Source organism: Oncorhynchus tshawytscha, linkage group LG25, assembly GCF_018296145.1.
Source record: "Oncorhynchus tshawytscha isolate Ot180627B linkage group LG25, Otsh_v2.0, whole genome shotgun sequence".
Classification (NCBI taxonomy): domain Eukaryota; kingdom Metazoa; phylum Chordata; class Actinopteri; order Salmoniformes; family Salmonidae; genus Oncorhynchus; species Oncorhynchus tshawytscha.
In genome coordinates, this window is record NC_056453.1 from 39065097 (window position 1) to 39086679 (window position 21583).

At 44.6% G+C, this 21583-nt stretch overlaps 1 protein-coding gene across 1 annotated transcript in view; it reads left to right on the forward strand.

Annotated features, from left to right (window-relative positions):
- The window catches only part of LOC112224035 (dual specificity mitogen-activated protein kinase kinase 6), a 64667-nt gene that overhangs the window by 1668 nt on the left and 41416 nt on the right, over positions 1 to 21583 (forward strand). The window contains exon 2 of the mRNA XM_042305737.1: positions 14890 to 14956. Within this exon, the coding sequence (XP_042161671.1) occupies positions 14890 to 14956 (67 nt within the window). The remainder of the gene's footprint in view (positions 1 to 14889; positions 14957 to 21583) is intronic.

The following is a 21583-nucleotide window of genomic DNA, read 5'->3' on the forward strand; positions in this document are numbered from 1 at the left end:
ATATGAAGTTTGACTGGCTCATCTATGGATGTACGAAGAAAATGTCCTCTTTCTCCTTTTTTTGGCTCCCCCACGTGGGGAGTTTGTGCTCTCTAATTGGCTCAAAGTCAGGTTGTTGGCCACTGATGAGCATTGCGATTCTACAAGTATAATCAGTAGGTTCGCCGCTACCGGGTCGGCACGCAGCAGGTACAGCTTCTGTTCTAGCAAGAGAAAGAACAGCTTGCAACTGTATTAAGTGTCTATCGGCAGTGAGATTCTCATTTGTTTCTTGCTTATTTCTCTCGAGGTGGACCACTGTACAAGAAGACTAGACCTAGAGACAATCTCTATAACCCTCTGGAATGTATTGCTATTGAGCTCCGTTGTGCTTGATTAATTAATCAATTAAGGTCACTCGTCAATTAGAAACGCCCCTCACCTGGTTGTCTTGGTCTTAATTGGACACACATCGACAAAAACCAGAAGTCACTCGTCTCGTTCCTCCACGGAAGGAGTTTTGAATATTGATGAATATTTTCAGAGAGTATTTTCATCGTTTTTTCACAACATGGAGCCTAATTGTCCTGTTACTCCGATCCATCTAAACTCATTCATTGGATGATTCCTTTCCACTAGTGTCCTTTTTTAATGAATTTTTTTAAAGACCTAGACAGTGGAGTTCTTAACTAATCAGTGGTCTTACTTGATCAATGAAGAACAAAGGGAGAAGTGAAAATCCACAGATACTCAGCCCTCCATGCAATGATGTGAAGGATGCACATGGTCCATAGCTGCAGGCCTCTGCACTTAGTGGACCCTACTGCATTCCTAAGGCCAAGGCAAACATCTATTTTAACAGATCATCAAGGAGAAACATGCGTATGATTTTGTAATAAGACTTGCATAGCCAGGAGGGCTATTATCGACGGTGTCCCAAATGACACCCATATCACCTGAATAGTGCACTACTTTTGACCTAAGCCCAATGGGTGCTGGTCGAAGGTAGTGCACTACATAGGGAATAGGGTGTCATTTGGAACATAACCAACTACTTTGTTGTGAGGTCGTCTAGTATGGGCTCTCCTATTGCAGATGGTTGGTTTTCACAGTCCGAGGTTCAGGTTAGATTATTGCGGAACTAACAAGTTTTGTTGAAGTAAAGGTTTTGTCTGTAATCCACCCACCAAACACACACACACACACACACACACACACACACACACACACACACACGTACATGTACACACGACACAAAACAATGTGTTTAGCAACAAAGCTGAAGAGTGTATCTTCGGCGCAAAACGGACTGGGTTGGCTTAGGATCATGGGATTATTGACAACATACAAAGTATATTTAGTCTCCAATGTTTCTTGAAAACATAAACCTCGGACTGTGAAAACCAACCATCTGCAAAGGGCGGCAGGGCAGCCTAGTGGTTAGAGCGTTGGACTAGTAACCGAAAGGTTGCAAGTTCAAACCCCCGAGCTGACTGGGTACAAATCTGTTGTTCTGCCCCTGAACAGGTAGTTAACCCACTGTTCCTAGGCTGTCATTGAAAATAAGAATTTGTTCTTAACTGACTTGCCTAGTTAAAAAAAAAAAAAAATACATTTGCACAATAGACACTTGTTGTTGCTGAAATACATCATATTAGTTACTTAGCAATTTAATTTTTCCCATATTGTCAGACTTAGTATGAATCAAAACGCCTAAAAACACTTCAAAATACAATTTGCTGAAACAAGCCACCTACGAACCCCCACCATAGTAGCTATCTGGCCATCCAGAAACACAACAACGCACAGCTTTCTACACCTGCAACCCACACACACGCACGCACAGCACACACACTGGCTGGCTGGCTGTGCAGGATATGACCAGCTAGTGGCTCGCCCCTGATTGGCAGCAATATTTACCTTTACCTGTGGGCTTCTGTCAATACAGGTGAAACGTCAACCCCCCCCCACACACACACACACTGGCGTTGCAGCGAATGGTGACGCTTTCTATGTGGTAAATACAAAGGCCTATTTTAATTTATGGACTCGACTGGTTTGGGACTTTTATGTGATATTAAGACGGAACAATGTATTCACACTTTTGTTTAATCTGTGCAAAATAAAAAACACCTGCGAAACGGTTTCCATTGAGTATTTACGTTGAGTATTTACGTTGTTAGAAATGCTGCACACCAGACGTTGTAGTGTGACCTTGCAGGTACATATGTTCTTTCCTTTAGTAAGGGCTCTGGAAATGCATTTTTTTATATATATTTTTTACAAAAAAAAAACTAAAATGCTGTGATAGGAAATGCCAAAGAATTTATCAAGACTTTAGATATTCTGCAAGTGATACTGGCTCCTGCTCTAATTCTTGTGCAAGATAAGGGCGTGCAAGTGTCAACCCTAAGATGGGATGGGTTTACAAAGGGGGGGCTACCAGACATCTATGTGTTTCTGTCATCACTGTCTCGTCGTGTCAGTAGGGACTAGGGAGTAAATGATGCTGAGAGTCTTAAAAAAAAAAAAAAAGCAGTTTGGCCCAGAGACGGACCGTTGTGCTTTCATCATTGTCTGTTGTACTGTGCTGTGGCACTGGGGATGGTGATGGCAGCATGTCGGCCAGCCAGTGGCCCTCTCAGTGTGTGTCCCTGTCCTCTGCCGTCTGCCACTGTAGCCCAGCCTCAGCCGACCCTCTTGCCCCAGCCTGGCCTGCACAAACACCCCATTTGTCATGCAAATAGACCCTGCATCGTTTTCAGCTGCACAGATAGTAAATTTGCTGTTTCGACGGGCCTATTGTTGGTCCTGTTCCAAGCCTATAGTGGCTTTCTGCTGCAATAACAGTAGGATTGTTCACTGCATTGTTAGCTGATGATCCACTAAGTGTGTGTGTGTGTGTGTGTGTGTGTGTGTGTGTGTGTGTGTGCAGAGATGGAAAGTATTTGTTACATATATTTGAAACACAGTGCCTTCATAAGGTATTTAAACCCCTAGACTTATTGCACAAATTGTGGTCTTACAGCTCGAATAAAAAATGGATTAAATATATATTATTTTTCTCTCACCCATCTACACACAATACCCCATTATGACAAAATATATATATATATTTTTTAGAGATGTTTGGGGTGACAGGGTAGCCTAGTGGTTAGAGCGTTGGACTAGTAACCGGAAGGTTGCAAGTTCAAAATCCCTGAGCTGACAAGGTACAAATCTGTCGTTCTGCCCCTGAACAGGCAGTTAACCCACTGTTCCTAGGCTGTCATTGAAAATAAGAATTTGTTTTTTAACTGACTTGCCTAGTTAAATAAAGGTAAAAAAAATAAAAAATTAGTTGAAAGTGTAAACACAGAAACATATCATTTACATAAGCGTTCACACCCCTGAATCAGTACTTTTTGTTGTTGCTAGAAAGGCATTTCACTGCACTTCTGACATTGAAACTTGTATAACCACCTTTGGTAGAGATTACAGTTGTGAGACTTTCTGGGTAAGTCTCTCAGAGTGTTCCACACCTGGATTGTGCAACATTTTCCCATGTATCCTTTAAAAAATTATTCAAGTTCTGTAAAATTGTTTATTGATCATTGCTAGACAACCATTTGCAGGTCTTTCCATAGATCTTCAAGTAGATTTAAGTCAAAACTGTAACTCGGCCACTCAGGAACATTCATTGTCTTCTTGGTAAACAAGTTTAGTGTAGATTTGGCCTTGCGTTTTAGATTATTGTCCTGCTGAAAGGTGAATTCATCTCCCAGTGTCTGGTGGAAAGAAGACTGAACCAGATTTTCCTCTAGGATTTTGCCTGTGCTTAGCTCCATTCAATACATTTTTTTATCCTGAAAAACTCTCCAGTACTTGACGATTACAAAGCATACCCATAACATGATGCAGCCACCACTATGCTTGAAAATATGGAGAGTGGCACACAGGCATGTGTGAGATTTGTCCCAAACATAACACGTTGACTAAGAAATTTAAGCTTTTCATTTTTTTATACATTTGTAAACATTTCTAGAAACAAAATTCCACTTTGAATACTTTCTAAAGGAACTGTATGTATTTCATTACTTCTGAGTATTTTGTAATTTGTATTACACTGGACTGAACTATACTCCAATGCATTTTCCAATAAGATACTTTCGAGGGCTTTAATTTGTATTTTCAAAATCTTTTTTCTGTACAAATTTTTTTTGGGCCCCCTTTCAACCTGCATTGGTATCAGAAGTTTGATTACGCTATGGTCTGATACGAGTTTATTCTAAATGTGTATGTGAAAATGAACAATTGCAATGCATGCTGAGTATTATTCTAATGAGCTCCACCCTGAAGCACGGCCAATAATAATACCCAGTGTGCTTTTCAGTTCATTTTGGTATGTTCATTTTCACATACGTATTTACATTTAAGCAGTTCAGCAGACACTCTCATCCAAAGGGATTTACAGTCAGTGCATTCAACTAAGGTAGATAAAGAATCACATTTCACAGTCATAGCAAGTAAATCGTTTCTGTAACCGTTGCTAAGAATGTTGTTGCTGTTCGGGCCCGGCTTCTTGCAAATTTAGCACATTGATTCACTCTCCGGCATTCATCATGCTCTCTAGTACAGTAACCACTTACACAGTTGCAAAATCAAGATGTAGCAGCAGGAATAGAAATGTCCAACATAATAACACTGTCTGCAAGAGGTCATGTACTGAACTATACTCTACTCTACTTTACTGTACTGAACTCTACTCTACTCTACTCTACTCTGCTTTACCGTGATGTCCAAACTTGTGAAACATGAGGAGAATGACATTCATATCCTTAACAGATCAGGGACCCGTGATGTAATTCCGGTACTGGGTGTAAATCCACTTCGCATACTGTAGTTCAATAACCAAAATAGATTTTTTTTTTTTAACTCGAGGTGTCATGTCATAGAAGATACCCCATTTTTTTCTGCAGACATTTTTTCATCTTCATTCGTAGCAGATATTTAGCAGTTTTTGGAAAATGTGTTCGCGTAAACCTGAGGGGGATTTTGCTGTATTTCCGTTACCAAAGTTTGCATCTGCATATTTCTTCCACTAAAATTGTTTTTGTAAAATTTTCAGTGGAAATTGTGAAGTATTCCTTGTGCATAGAGTTGTATGGTTTGTTAAACTTTCAAATCAATGGTTTTTGTTTTGCATACATTTGAATGTAAAAAACAACAACAATAAAACAATAACAAATGAATCAAAGCTCAATTCCGTTATCGTGGAATTGCCGGAGACCGCCACACCAAGCCATCTGTGCAGGATAAAGCTTGATGCTCCAGGACAGTGGTTGGCAAATAAATGTCAACACAAAGTACAACTTAGTCAGACTGCAAGACAAGACGGTAGATGGCTACACAGGGTTAACATGACGCATGCATCTTCACGAGCCTGGAGCTCTCTGTGACTCTCTCTGTGCTGGAGCTCTCTGTGACTGTCTGTGACTCTCTCTGTGCTGGAGCTCTCTGTGACTCTCTCTGTGCTGGAGCTCTCTGTGACTGTCTGTGACTCTCTCTGTGCTGGAGCTCTCTGTGACTCTCTCTGTGCTGGAGCTCTCTGTGCTGGAGCTCTCTGTGACTCTCTCTGTGCTGGAGCTCTCTGTGACTCTCTCTGTGCTGGAGCTCTCTGTGACTGTCTGTGACTCTCTCTGTGCTGGAGCTCTCTGTGACTCTGTCTGTGCTGGAGCTCTCTGTGACTTTGTCTGTGCTGGAGCTCTCTGTGACTCTCTCTGTGCTGGAGCTCTCTGTGACTCTCTCTGTGCTGGAGCTCTCTGTGCTGGAGCTCTCTGTGACTCTCTCTGTGCTGGAGCTCTCTGTGACTCTCTCTGTGCTGGAGCTCTCTGATAGGAGCATAAATCTAGTCTCATCTTCATTCATCCTGCCTGGAGCCAGCCACCCCACGGTGAATGCGATCACAGCAGGTCTCCAGCAGTGTATTCCCTCTCTCCCTGATCTCAAAGGGGAAGAGGAAGAAGTATGCATCTACTCTGTAGCTGAGGTTGACTGCATGGCACACATGTCAAAGTAATACATTAAACGCGTCACAGCTGAATCCTAACATTCATCTGGAAACCTCATCCCTGAATAAGCAAGCAGCTCCTTTCTCTACACGGCATTGACGCGGCTGACACCTTTTGCATGCATTTCTCCTGGCATAACCTCCCTCCCTGCAACTATAATCCTACAATTGTTTTTATTTAACCTTTTCATTTCTTGAAGGGCTGTTTTAGGAACATTGATTTGGTGTGTCCTGAAGGGCTGTAGAGTTAATGTATGTTTTAGTAAATCAATGTCACGTGTCTGAAACAACATTTCTTGGTTCCTCTATGGCTGCGTTGACACATGCATCCCAATTTTGATCTTTTGCCCAATTATTGGCAAGAGCTGATCTGATTGGTCCAAAGACCAATTAGTGTTAAAAGATCAGAATTGGCCTGCCTGTTTAAACCTATCAAGATAGAGGGTGAACTTTGGCACCCCGGCTCTGCTGGATGCAATAAATAGGCCCAGCCATTGTCATCATGGCTGGATCAAAGGTGTTTTGATATTAAAGCATTCGGGTGGCAGTGCACTTAGCTGCCCCCTGCCTGATTACCAGTTGGACCTTGTGTGCAATTGACCAATAAAGTGATCTCTCTTAACCCCCCCCAGCTAGCACACTGAGGAAAAGAAAGCTTGATGACCTGCAAATTACTGCTCTCCGGTTACCACCGAGAGAGTACATCTCATCTCATGGCATGCTATCCCACAGTCCTTGCATCCTAAATGGAACCCTATTCCCTACATAGTGCACTACTTAGGGAAAATCTGTGCACTATATAGGGAATAGGGTGCCATTTGGAACGCTATGACAGTACTCTGGATGTGGGACAGACAAGCTGTCTGGAGGTAAATAGACAAGACATTTTGATGCACGTTTTTAAATGGTGATTGTGGAAAGGTCCTGGATTTGAATAGGAAGTGCTTTTAATTATGTTAAACCAAGGTAAAGAGAGCTGGTGTGCATAGGTGCTAGGAAGGCAGGAAGTCCTGGATTTGAGCCTTGGTGTGAGCCGAAGCAGGAAGTCGCTGTACTCGCACGTTAACAACACACCTGTTAGGGTTTTATAAAGGTAATGGCTGTCAGGCTGCTTACTTAGCGAGAACAGCGACTTCCTGCTAGGGTTTTATAAAGGTAATGGATGTCAGGCTGCTTACTTAGCGAGAACAGCGACTTCCTGCTTCGGCTCACACCAAGGCTCAAACCCAGGACTTTCTGCCTTCCTAGCACCTATGACCTCCTGAAACGTCTTACCAGTTGGCGCCACGCAAAAAAAAAAGCAAACTATTCGCTGATGCAGGTGTGGACACTATAGGTTCAGGAGTTCGTTTCACACATCCCCATGTGCTACGTAAACATCTCTCTCGACTCTCCAGCCACTTGTGGTGTGTGTGGGTGTATTGTTGAATAAAACAGGGCGTCACCTGGTCCACTTGGCACCATATACAGTTGAAGTCGGAGGTTTACATACACCTTAGCCAAAAACATTTAAACTCAGTTTTTCACAATTCCTGACATTTAATCATAGTAAATATTTCGTGTCTTAGGTCAGTTAGGATCACCACTTTATTTTAAGAATGTGAAATGTCAGAATAATAGTAGAGTGATTTATTTCAGCTTTCATTTCTTTCATCACATTCCCAGTGGGTCAGAAGTTTACATACACTCAATTAGTATTTTGTAGCATTTAAATTGTTTAACTTTTTTTGTCCCATTCCTCCTGACAGAGCTGGTGTAACTGAGTCAGGTTTGTAGGCCTCCTTGCTCGTACACGCTTTTTAAAGTTCTGCCCACACATTTTCAAAAGGATTGAGGTCAGGGCTTTGTGATGGCCACTCCAATAGCTTGACTTTGTTGTCCTTAAGCCATTTTGCCACAACTTTGTAAGTATACTGGAGGTCATTGTCCATTTGGAAGACACATTTGCAACCAAGCTTTAACTTCCTGACTGATGTCTTGAGATGTTGCTTCAATATATCCACATAATTTTCCTTTCTCATGGTGCAATCTATTTTGTGAAGTGCACCAGTCCTTCCTGCAGCAAATCACCCCCACAACATGATGCTGCCATCCCCGTGCTTCACGGTTGGGATGGTGTTCTTCGGCTTGCAAGTGTCCCCATTTTTCCTCCAAACATAACGATGGTCATTATGGCCAAACAGTTCTATTGTTTCATCAGACCAGAGTACGATCTTTGTCCCCATGTGCAGTTGCAAACCGTAGTCTGGCTTTTTTATTGCGGTTTTTGAGCAGTGGCTTCTTCCTTGCTGAGCGGCCTTTCAGGCTATGTTGATATAGGACTCATTTTACTGTGGATGTAGATACTTTGTACCTGTTTCCTCCTCCATCTTCACAAGGTCCTTTGCTGTTGTTCTGTGATTGATTTGCACTTTTTGCAACAAAGTACGTTCATCTCTAGGAGACGGAACGCGTCTCCTTCCTGAGCGGTATGACGGCTGCGTGGTCCCATGGTGTTTATACTTGCGTACTATTGTTTGTACAGATGAACGTGGTAACTTCAGGCATTTGGAAATTGCTCCCAAGGATGAACCAGACTTGTGGAGGTCTACCATTTTTTTCCTGAGGTCTTGGCTGATTTCTTTTGATTTTCCCGTGATGTCAAGCAAAGAGGCACTGAGTTTGAAGGTAGTCCTTAAAATACATCCACAGGTACACATCTAATTGACTCAAATTATGTCAATTAGCCTGTCAGAAGCTTCTAAAGCCATGAGATAATTTTCTGGAATTTTCCACGCTATTTAAAGGCACAGTCAACTTAATGTGTAGAATTGTGATATAGTGAAATAATCTGTCTGTAAACAATTGTTGGAAAAATTACTTGTGTCAGGCACAAAGTAGATGTCCTAACCGACTTGCCAAAACTATAGTTTGTTAACAAGACATTTGTGGAGTGGTTGGAAAAACAAGTTTTAATGACTCCAACCTAAATCTATGTAAATTTCCACCTTCAACTGTAAGTAACTGGAATGAAATGGCCCTGCAGTTCCACAGATTGTGTCATCTAATCTCGGGGACCAATTTATTTTATTTTATTTTCTTCTACCTGGACTGTAACACCCTAGCCTCTCACATCCAGCCAATTCAACCAGGCCGGTAGACCTACATCCTGCTGAAGCCTGGCCAATTCAACCAGGCCAGTAGGTCCTACATCCTGCTGAAGCCTGGCCAACTCAACCAGGCCGGTAGGCTGACATCCTGCTGAAGCCTGGCCAACTCAACCAAGCCGGCAGGTCCTACATCCTGCTGAAGCCTGGCCAACTTAAGCAGGCCGGTAGGCCTACATCCTGCTGAAGCCGGGCCAACTCAACCAGCCTGGTAGGCCTACATCCTGTGACAATATGTTATGAGAGAGTTAGCAGGCTGTAACGCTTGGAATCCTAAATAATGCTAGCTCATGTTAGGCTGCTACCAGGCCAACAACTGTTACGGTGGTGCTTCCCTTCATTGATAAGTTATCCACTTGATCTTACTATTGCCTTGGCCCATTCTTCGTACTCTTGCAGATGTGGTCTTAAACCAGGTGTACTAAATAGGATCTGAAGATCGCATACCCCCATAGTTGAGAGTGATCTCATGTTGTAGTCTTGGAGGTGAAGTTAGCTGCCGACCTAGTTGACCGCTACTTACGCAGGACTGTGCTCTGCCGTGACCTGGAGCTGATACCCTCAGCACGCAGAGCACTGCCGTCAGTATCGTTTAAGTCAATCCCAGCCTTGTAGGAAGTGTATCGCCATGTGACTGTTGGGGGAGACATGGTTCCCAATAGAGCTTCATAATATAACAGCTTTAACCTAATGGATCCATATCTATCTGACATCTTTCAAAGTGTATGGTATCTCAGACTGCCAGGACGGTCAGAAGTGGCATAACAGCCGCAGGCTCAAGAAGAGTTATTTTCATCCCATCTCTCTGTCTCCATTTCTTTGCCCTGGCCCTGTTTCTCTTTTCCACTCCATGGCTGCCCCCCGCCCCATCTCTCGTTCCCTCACTCCCTCTCGCCTTCCTGCCATCCCTCTCGTCTTCCTGCCATCCCTCTCTCCTTCCTGCCATCCCTCTCTCCTTCCTGCCATCCCTCTCGTCTTCCTGCCATCCCTCTCTCCTTCCTGCCATCCCTCTCTCCTTCCTGCCATCCCTCTCGCCTTCCTGCCATCCCTCTCGCCTTCCTGCCATCCCTCTCGCCTTCCTGCCATCCCTCTCGCCTTCCTGCCATCCCTCTCTCCTTCCTGCCATCCCTCTCTCCTTCCTGCCATCCCTCTCTCCTTCCTGCCATCCCTCTCGTCTTCCTGCCATCCCTCTCTCCTTCCTGCCATCCCTCTCTCCTTCCTGCCATCCCTCTCTCCTTCCTGCCATCCCTCTCGCCTTCCTGCCATCCCTCTCTCCTTCCTGCCATCCCTCTCGTCTTCCTGCCATCCCTCTCTCCTTCCTGCCATCCCTCTCTCCTTCCTGCCATCCCTCTCGCCTTCCTGCCATCCCTCTCTCCTTCCTGCCATCCCTCTCGTCTTCCTGCCATCCCTCTCTCCTTCCTGCCATCCCTCTCGTCTTCCTGCCATCCCTCTCTCCTTCCTGCCATCCCTCTCGTCTTCCTGCCATCCCTCTCTCCTTCCTGCCATCCCTCTCTCCTTCCTGCCATCCCTCTCGTCTTCCTGCCATCCCTCTCGCCTTCCTGCCATCCCTCTCGTCTTCCTGCCATCCCTCTCTCCTTCCTGCCATCCCTCTCGTCTTCCTGCCATCCCTCTCGTCTTCCTGCCATCCCTCTCGCCTTCCTGCCATCCCTCTCGCCTTCCTGCCATCCCTCTCGCCTTCCTGCCATCCCTCTCTCCTTCCTGCCATCCCTCTCGCCTTCCTGCCATCCCTCTCGCCTTCCTGCCATCCCTCTCTCCTTCCTGCCATCCCTCTCGCGGATGTCTGATTCATCTTTTCTTCCTCTGGGTCTGTGTAATTCCATTGAGGGACGTTTGGGATTGTTGGAATTCCCGGCATGCGTGTGTGTGTGGGTTTGGAAGAGTGAGAATGAGCGGGTTGGTTGGTTCCGCCTGCTTTGAATGCCACCCTGGGTTTATTATCAGCATGGCTGGACATGGGCCTGTCTGGCTGCACTCTCACACTGAAGCTTTTGCTCCAGATTCACAGTGCTCAAAGCACTCACCCTGAGGCCGCCTTGGTTTCAGCACAGATCGCTCTGGCATAGTCTCCTGGCTGTTAGCATGCCGTCTCTGACAGGACATGTTTCCCCTGGCTTCGTTTCATGCTGAAGGAAACCAATTACAAGACCTGCTTGGTTGGTGGTATTTCATGTTAACATTAGGTGAGGCAAAGACAGCAGGGCAAGGACTTCTTCTTTTCTTTGGCTTCAGTACCTCTCGCTGGTATTTTAGTTGTGCCGTCTTCACCCCTGACGCTAAATCTTTGAGAGAGAGTTTTTCTCCTGTGACCTCTTGCTGGCATCTCACAACATACTTGTCTTCAACCCATGTGCTGCAAATCACTGGGAATGCTGTACTACTTTTAATTAGGTTGCATTTTGCAAAACAAAGCTACATCGAATGCTGAGATCAGCGAGTAAAAAGCCTAAAGGGGAGACTTTGTATTTTTTTTTTTTGGAAATTGTGCAAGATAATACGGAATAACTAAAAACAGCGACTGTATTTGCATAGCTTGCAATAATTTCCTCTCACAGTTGTGAACATATATGACACAAGAATTGTAACGTTAGGAAGGTCAGTTGAAGAAGGCATGTTTTTGAGATGAAAATATTTTATTGGCTCAGGACAGACAATGCAGCCTATTAGCTTATTTCTGCCCTGTACACTCTAAATTATATAATTTATTGATTAGTGGAAAAAACATATATCCATTACATATTAGGATGTTTATTTATGACAATATAGGCCTATCGCAATATTATTTTGGACAATATCGCAATATTATTTTGGACAATATCGCAATATTATTTTTGCGCTAGTCAGCTCAGCTGTAAAAGCACTTTTTATTTTATTTCGATGACTTAATCAAAACTTGTTTTCTCACGGGTCTCTTTTTTGATCAGCCGCAGGTTTTGTCCCTTGTGATTTTCCTTTCTGGAGAAATCCGCCAAAGTCTGCATCACAAATGGTGCCCTATTCTCTTTCTAGGGCTTTGGTCAAAAGTAGTGGATTCTATATGGAATTGGGTGCCATTTGGAAATTACCCTGGGTCTGATCCAACCACTTTTTAACATGTTGCGTGACTGTGTGAGTGAATGCAATGGTGATTCTTTGGCATGCAGCTCAGTGCATGACTGTCTCTTTCTATCATTATGAGTTTCTGCCCTTGGCTTACATGTCTCCCATCTCTCATGCATGCAAATGTGAAATGAATGTGTAGCCTACAGTATAGGTAAGATGTTAAGTCAGTGTGTGATGTGCATGCAGCAGGGACCTCAGGGAACTGTGTCTGTGGACTGGAGATGGAAGCTGTCGTCTTCGCAGAGTCTGTCAGAGTCTTCGCAGAGTGTGCCGCGTCTTGTTTCATCCCATCGAGCCAGAGACTTGGAGGTTGAAGACTGTGGAGTTGTGCTGAATCCCCTGTCAGCCCTAGCAGCATGGCATGCATAGTCATGGAGAGCCTGGGGAAGCTGGTACTCAGCCATGGCCACTCACCGATTTTCTTTATTTTGGAAAAGTGTTGGTAATGAAACGGTTAGAGAGCCTGCCTGTGGCATACCCTGCCAGCCTGGCAGAATGGCATGCATATTCATGGAGAAAGCTTGGTGGTGCTTAACCAGTTCTTTGTTTTGGCAAAGTCCTTGTAATGAACTGGAGAGCGAGTCCCTCGCCAGCCTGCCTGGCATTGACATGCATAGTCTAGTCATGGAAAAAGCTTGATGAATGTGGTGCCTGGTGCTCAGTCATGTTAATAACCACTCACCAGTTCTTTATTTTGGCAAAGCCTTGGTAATGTGCGGCAGGTAGCCTGGTGGTTAGAGCGTTGGACCAGTAACCGAAAGGTTGCAAGATCAAATTCCCCGAGCTGACAAGGTATAAATCTGTCGTTCTTTCCCTGAACTAGGCAGTTGACCCACTGTTCCTAGGCCGTCATTGTAAATAAGAATTTGTTCTTAACACACTTGCCTAGTTAAACAAATAAAAATAAATGTCACAGCACTATTTGAGGGAGCAGTGGGAAGCGCTAAGCTCTTGTCCAAGAGGATGTAAAGCAAAGCGTTCAGTTCAATGCATCGTTTGTCAGCTCTAGAAATAAAATGAATGTAAAACATTCTACATCACTGAATACACCCGGGTGTTGAATGGAGCAACGAACTGCTATTTTTACATTCTGAAACCTGCAGTTGGTAGAGTAGAACTCCTTTGTGGTTTGGTTTGGTTAATTTCCATTCAAACAGTCATAGACTTAGGCCTATTAGAAGACTCGTGTCGGTTTGCAGATGCTATTGTTGTCTGCGTTAATACGTGCGGGAGGGGCCCAAAGTGACATTTTGTTGCCACAAAGCTGTTTTGGAAAGTGGAAATCCTGAGGCATTGAGAGGCCATGGTGACAGTACAGTGGCGCAGAGAGATGATGGTGGCACGCTGGACTGTGTGTGTCTGTGCGGTTTCGATCAGTATGTTTTTTTTTGTGTGTGTGATGGAATGAATGTTTTCCAGTTAATGGGGATCCAATAGAAAATAGACTTTCTTAAAAAATGTAAATAATTCTAGTTGAGTTTATTGACTGAGTATCTTTATCATGGCTTACTAGAACTGCACCTGCAGTACATCATAGCACAGACGTTGCATTGTCAGGTATGTTTACCATCAAGTACTGCTGTGCGTGTGTGTGTGTGTGTGTGTGTGTGTGTGTGCGTGCAATGTGCATAGCATTCTCACAAATACTTACGGTATGTTCAGTTACTTGAAACAGTTCCTCACGCTCCCAAACATTCCGATCAAGCCAAAAGAAAACAATAGGCAATATGCTTCCTCCCTCCTCCTGGGAGGAATGAGTATACTCCCTCCACTTTAAAGATCTATGTACTTACTAGGTGACGCCACCACCGCCCATAGCCAGGTGGTGGACGTCACCTAGTAAGTATGTAGATCTTTTGAAGTCTGGGCGTGTCTGTGTAGCTCTGCTGTGTGAGCAGGATTAAAAATACTATTTGAGATCTTTTTGAATATATTGAGCGTTTGCTTTAGTCTGCCTGGAGTACCAGGTGGGCGTGGTTTCCACTTTTGGGATTTTCTATTGGTTCTGTGGCAAGCTCTGTCAAGCACAGCTAAAGTACATGACATGATTTTGAAATCGTACTTGAACCCAGGTCTGTGTGGAAGCACTAGCTGCTGTGATCCAGATGCTCTGGTGAACCACACACACACTCTTTGTCGGCGACGGCAACCTGTCACTCACACCCTCAGGAGTGTCCGTAATGCCCTGTGGCATGGAGCCGTTCAACCTTCCACTGGTTCAGCGCTGTACGTCCCGGATGTAGAGAGCTCTAACTCACGTTGCTCCAACGCTGCAGACATATCTCCTCTCGCTGCTCGTAATCGCAGCGGCCTGTTACATTCAATTAGGTTCCGGAGTTACTCACCGCATCCAACCGTAAGTGTCTGACGGGCTGCTGGACTCAGGCCCTGGAAATACACTGCAGGATGAGACATCTGAGGTGACTAGAAGTAACATTTTAAAAACTCGGGAAGAAACTCCGCTTTTACAATTCAGATCATCCAAACTGCCTTTCTAACTTTGTTGAATGTGAATTGCTGTCTTCAGGTGTATGTGTTGGTGTATAATTGTATTGTTCTACCAGTTGTTCACTGCTGTCATTTCTCTCCTTTCAGGTAAGAGGAAGCCTGGGCTCAAGCTCTCCAAGGAAGTGTTTGAACAGCCTCCTGCTGCTGCTGCTACGTAAGGCTTTCACTCTTTAATATCTTCTTTACATCTTTACATTTACATCTTGACATTTACATCTTTACATTTGCATCTTTACATTTACATCTTTACATCTTTACATTTGCATCTTTACATTTACATCTTGACATTTGCATCTTTACATCTTTGCCTTCAGAGCGTATTCATACCCCCTGACTTATTCCACATTGTGTTGTTTTACAGCCTGAATTAAAAAATTTGATAAAATATAGAGTACCAGTCAAAAAGTTTGGATACACCTACTCATTCAAGAGTTTTTCTTTATTTTGACTATTTTCTACATTGTAGAATAATAGTTAAGACCTCAAAATTATGAAATAACACATATGGAATCATGTAGTGACCAAAGAAAGTGTCATAACAAATTCAAAATATATTTTATTTGAGATTCTTCAAAGTAGCCACCCTTTGCCATGATGACAGTGTCGTGTTGTTTTCTATGCCGGATTAAGTGATATGACATGCTATTCTATAAAATCCATTCTCTGTAATTAATATTACCTTATTGAGCTAATCATGTCAATGTAATTAACTAGAGAGTTGGGGGACCACAAAATAATATTTATAGAGCTGTTATCTTCCGTATAAACTCTTCAAGACCTAGTAATATTTTACATCAATAGCAGTCAATATTAATCGTCACCTTATTTCAGTATCATCTGAAAGTTATAAATTCTTCACAAACCCTGGCTAACAAGTTGAATCAGCAATACAAAATTGGGTTTAATTATTTATTTACTAAATACCTAACTAATCACACAGAATTACATATACACAGAATGAATTATACCTTGATTACAAATTATGTCAAAGGAAAACATCCCTAGCGGACGGAACAGATATGACAGTGGGTTACACAAAAGAAAAGGGTGCTGGGTTTGAGTGAAAGAGCGGGAAGACTGAAGAACAAACAAAGGGACATCGTTTTCTCCCTATCGTAAATATAGGATCTTATGCATTCTAAATTACCGCCCACTTGGAAAAGGAAAATGCAATGAATATTTACTCTGAGCTGCGCTTCAATAGGTTGGTGGTAGATGGAAGGCCGAGTTGCCCAAGAGTTCTTCCATCCTTTGAAGAGCATCTCTAGTGGTAAACTGTACCCGTTTTAGTGACGTCATTGTGTGGTAGACGGTATACTCTGTCTGTCCTTTCCCAGTCCATGCTTGGCGGCTGGAGTGAGTCAGAGTTCAAAGTTCATACCCTGTTGCCATGCTTATATGCTCATGCTATATTCTGTCTGGTATTGTTGAAATTCATCATATTCGACGTGTCGATCGTCTTCTTCACGTGGGAATTCAATGCTAATTTCGTTAGGGAGCGGAGATTGGCTTTGCTCTGTAGGCGTCACCTGCCCTTCTAACGTCAAGGCCGTCGCCTTAATGTCCCCGGAACAGGAAGTTATATTGTCGTCAAGGCATTATATAGGAAGGGAGAGGAGGGCGTGTTTCATAGTTTATAACCAATGTCACGTGGGCGGGTCACTGAGTCGGGCCTAATTCACTCATGAAAACCCAATTCTCACATTTTAGAAGCTAAAATTACATTTAGTCTTTTCATAAATAATTTCATATTAAAACGTTTAAATTGCACAACAATTCCATGTGAATCTGATAACTTTAATGTGTAGACATTCCACTGTACAGTTATCCTATCATTGATGAGAATGTCTCAGATGACAACCGAACTGACATCATATTCATTAAGTACCAACTTATATGTTCAACTTGTTGGGATTACCAAAATATGGTTAATTTCCCCCCCACCTTCTGATGTTCCCAGAATCTCTATGTTAACCAATGGATTTTCAAAAGTCACATCAGTAGGGTAGAGAGAGGAAAAAAGGGGGGAGAGGTATTTATGACTGTCATAACCTACCCCCGGGCCAGAGTCATGACAACAGCTTTGCACACTCTTGGCATTCTCTCAACCAGCTTCACCTTGAATTCTTTAAAACAGGGAATTAACTTCCCAGTGTTTGGTGGAAAGCAGATTGAACCAGGTTTTCCTCTAAGATTTTGCCTGTGCTTATCTCCATTCTGTTTCTTTTTTTATCCTGATAAACTCCCCAGTCCTTAAAGATTACAAGCATACCCATAACATGATGCATCCACCACTATGCTTAGAAATATGGAGAGTGGTACTCAGTGATATGTTATGTTGGATTTTCCCCAAACATAACACTGTATTCAAGACAATTTGTTGTTTTTTCAGTATTCATTTAGTGCCTTGTTGCAAACAGGATGTATTATATTTTGAAATATTTATATTATGTACAGTGTTCCTCCTTTTCACTCTTGTCAATTAGATTAGTATTGTGGAGTAACTACAATGTTGTTGATCCATCCTCAGTTTTCTCCTGTCTCAGCCATTAAACTCTGTAACTGGCCTCATGGTGAAATCTATGTGACATCCATCTTTCTTCTCCGGTAACTGAGTTAGGAAGGACGCGTGTATATTTATAGTAACTGGTTGTATTGATACACCATCCAAAGTGTGTTTAATACTTTTGCCATGCTCAAAGGGGTATTTAATGTCTGCTATTTTTTCTTCATTTTTACCCATCTACCAATACATCTGTCACGCCTTGGTCTTAGTATTTTGTGTTTTCTTTAATTATTTGGTCAGGCCAGGGTGTGACATGGGTTATTGTGGTGTGTTTTTGTCTTAGGGGTTTTGTGGGGTGTCTACGTAGTCTATGGCTGCCTGAGGCGGTTCTCAATCAGAGTCAGGTGATTATCGTTGTCTCTGATTGGGAGCCATATTTAGGCAGCCATATTCTGTGAGTGTTTTCGTGGGTGATTGTTCCTGTCTTTGTGTTTGCACCAGATAGGGCTGTTTCGGTTTTCATTATTTCATTTCGTTAGTTTTGTAGTTTCTGTATGTATAGGTTTTCCTTCATTAAAATATATCATGAATCATCATCACGCTGCATTTTGGTCCGATCCTTGTTCTACCTCTTTGTCAGAGGAGGAGATAGAAGAGAGCCGTAACAGAATCACCCAACACACCCGGACCAAGTGGCGTGGTAACAGGCAACAGCGGCAGCAGGAGCAGCGCGACAAGAATTTCTGGACTTGGGAGGAAATCCTCGACGGGAGAGGACCCTGGGCTAAACCAGGGGAGTGTAGCCACACCAAGGTGCAGCGAGAGAGGGACTGGACATGGGAAGACGAACTGGACAGTGAAGGACCCTGGGATCAGCCTGGAGAATATCGCCGCCCCAAAGAAGAACTGGAGGCGGCAAGAGCCGAGAGGTGCTGGTATAAGGAGAAGCAACAGCGGCAGCAGGAGCAACAATATCGGGACTACACTACTTGGGAGGAAATAGACAGGTGGGCTGTCGACCCAGAGAAAGTGCCGGAGCCCGCCTGGGATTCGCTGGAGCAGTGCGAAGCAGGCTATAGGAGAATGGAGTTGAAGAGAAAAGCACGGCAGCGCAGAGGGAAACCCGAAAGTCAGCCCCAAAAATTTATTGGGGGGGGACTCAGGGAGAGAGTGGAAGAGTCAGGAGTCAGACCTGAGCCAACTCTCCCTGTTTATCGTGAGGAGCCAAGGAGGAGACCAGAACCAGAGCCGGTGTTAGAGGTGAGTGAAGCAGAGACTGTGAAGGAGTTAATGGGGAAATTGGAGGAGAGAGTAATGAGGGAGTTGCTAGTTTGGTGCTTTAGGTACGATATTCGTCCGACGGAGCGAGTCGGGGATTTGATGGCACCTGGGTCAGCACTCCATACTCGTCCTGAGGTGCGTGTTAGTCGGCTGGTGAAAATTGTGCCAGCCTCACGCACTAGGCCTCCTGTGTACCTACCTAGCCTTGCACGTCCTGTGCCAGCCCTGCTCTCAGGCTCTCCAGTACACCTTCACGGTCTAGCCCATCCTGTGCCACCTCCACACTCCAGCCCTCCGGTAGCAGCTCCCCGCACCAGGCTTCCTGTGCGTGTTCTCGGTTCAGTACCACCAGTACCAGCACCACGCATCAGGCCTACAGTGCGCCTCGCCTCTCCAGCACTGCCGGAGCCTCTCTCCTCTCCTGCGCTGCCGGAGTCTCCCGCCTGTTCAGCGCAGCCAGAGCTTTTCTCCTCTCCTGCGCTGCCGGAGTCTCCCGTCTGTTCAGCGCTGCCAGAGCCTTTCTCCTCTACAGCGCTGCTGGAGTCTCCCGCCTGTTCAGCGCAGCCAGAGCTGCCAGCCTGCATGGAGCAGCCAGAGCTGTCAGTCTGCATGGAGCAGCCTAAGCTGTCAGTCTGCATGGAGCAGCCTAAGCTGTCAGTCTGCATGGAGCAGCCTGAGCTGTCAGACTGCATGGAGCAGCCAGAGATGTCAGTCTGCATGGAGCAGCCAGAGCTGTCAGTCTGCATGGAGCAGCCAGAGCTGTCAGTCTGCATGGAGCAGCCAGAGCTGCCAGGTTGCATGGAGCAGCCAGAGCTGCCAGTCTGCATAGAGCTGCCAGTCTGCATAGAGCAGCCAGAGCTGCCAGTCTGCATGGATCTGTCAGTATGCATAGAGCTGCCAGTCTGCATAGAGCTGCCAGTCTGCATAGAGCTGCCAGTCTGCATGGAGCAGCCAGAGCTGTCAGTCTGCATGGAGCAGCCAGAGCTGCCAGTCTGAATGGAGCAGCCAGAGCAGCTAGATCCACCAGTCAGCCAGACTCTTCCAGATCAGCCAGACTCTTCCAGATCCGCCAGTCAGCCAGACTCTTCCAGATCTGCCAGTCAGCCAGACTCTTCCAGATCTGCCAGTCAGCCAGACTCTTCCAGATCTGCCAGTCAACCAGACTCTTCCAGATCTGCCAGTCAACCAGACTCTTCCAGATCTGCCAGTCAACCAGACTCTTCCAGATCCGCCAGCCAGCCAGGATCTGCCAAAGCCTACTACCTGCCTGAGCTTCCTCTCAGTGCTGAGCTTCCTCTCAGTGCTGAGCTTCCTCTCAGTGCTGAGCTTCCTCTCAGTGCTGAGCTTCCCCTCAGTGCTGAGCTTCCCCTCAGTGCTGGGCTTTCCCTCAGTGATGAGCTGCCCCTCAGTCCCGAGCTGCCCCTCAGTCACGAGCTGCCCCTCAGTCCAGTGGGGTTCTGGGTGAGGACTATTAGGCCATGGTTGGCGGCGAGGGTGGATTATCCAGGACGCAAGGGGGAGGAACTATGACATTTATGGAGTGGGGTCCACGTCCCGAGCCGGAGCCGCCACCATGGACAGACGCCCACCCGGACCCTCCCTATGGTTTTGAGGTGCGTCCGGGAGTCCGCAACATAGGGGGGTTCTGTCACGCCTTGGTCTTAGTATTTTGTGTTTTCTTTAATTATTTGGTCAGGCCAGGGTGTGACATGGGTTATTGTGGTGGAGTATTGTGTGTAGGCCAGAGACGCAACATCTCAGTATATTCAAGGGATGTGAATACTTTGTGAAGGTAGTATATCACAACTCTTTGTATTACAACTACATTATTCACCTTGTGTAATTACAAAATCACCTCCAACACAATACAAGTACAATCCAGTCACTAAAGTAGAAATGGTACATGTATTTGTACCAAACCATTCGGTACAGGAACCACGCTTTGGTCTGCACTGTGAACCCAAAATGAATACACCCAAATGAATAAATCACTAGGCCGAGAGGCTGTGCCTACACTGTGTTGTATGGGTCTTTAGTAAATCTGAGCTGATAAAACTTTGTATGCTATTCTGTTAAAACAACTAGAGTCTATGCTCACATGGTGATCAAAATTCAAATCTTAATTGCCAGATTTCAGACGGTCATTTTGTGAGGCGCAGCCGGGAGCTAGTTCTGTATGATGCTGAGTGGTCGAGTGAATAAACCAGGAGGATACTCCATGATCATTTAAAAATCTCCAGCTTGGGAACATTTTGGTTTCCCAGTAGAAGAGTTAGTAGGAAATCAACTAAATATATTGAATTTATGAGATAATTAATTGATTTTCCCTAAGATGATAAGAGATGCTAATAAAATGCATCAGTGATTATTTGCATCAATCCCGTGGTGATTTTGTTCTGCAAACTCTGCAATCACATGTACGCTATAGAAGCACAACTAACCAAGGATCTTGCGGGTGGGCACATAAATTAAAGTTGCACTATGCAGAAATCGCTCCGCCATTTCCTGGTTGCTAAAACTCTTAATAGTTTGCCTAATTTCAGTTTGTGACAAAATAAACTAGTATAGTGTAGAGAATCACTTTACCATCTAAACCACTGTGAAATATATTTTCCGGAACCAAAAATATTGGTACGCCCCCAAAAACTACAGTAACTGTCGCCATTTTATTTTCCCACTGTACCAAATCTAACCGTACCCCCTAAAACCGCAATTACATACCAAACCGCGGGTTTGGTGAACTGTTACACCCCTAGCTACTATGGAACAATTCTATTACCATTTTATTATCACGTTGTTACTAGTGTAATTAAACTCTTACCGAGTCGCCTCCATCACCTGAGCCGCCCGCTATCGTGCTGTAACACAGGTGGTGTCTATATAGACTGTGGGCACAGAACCCCTTTTTAACTAGCCTCAGATTCATGTTGAATCCAGTCTTCCACTGTTGGTAGCCATCGTAATTCTTTGGGACGAAGTGAGACTGAAGCTCAA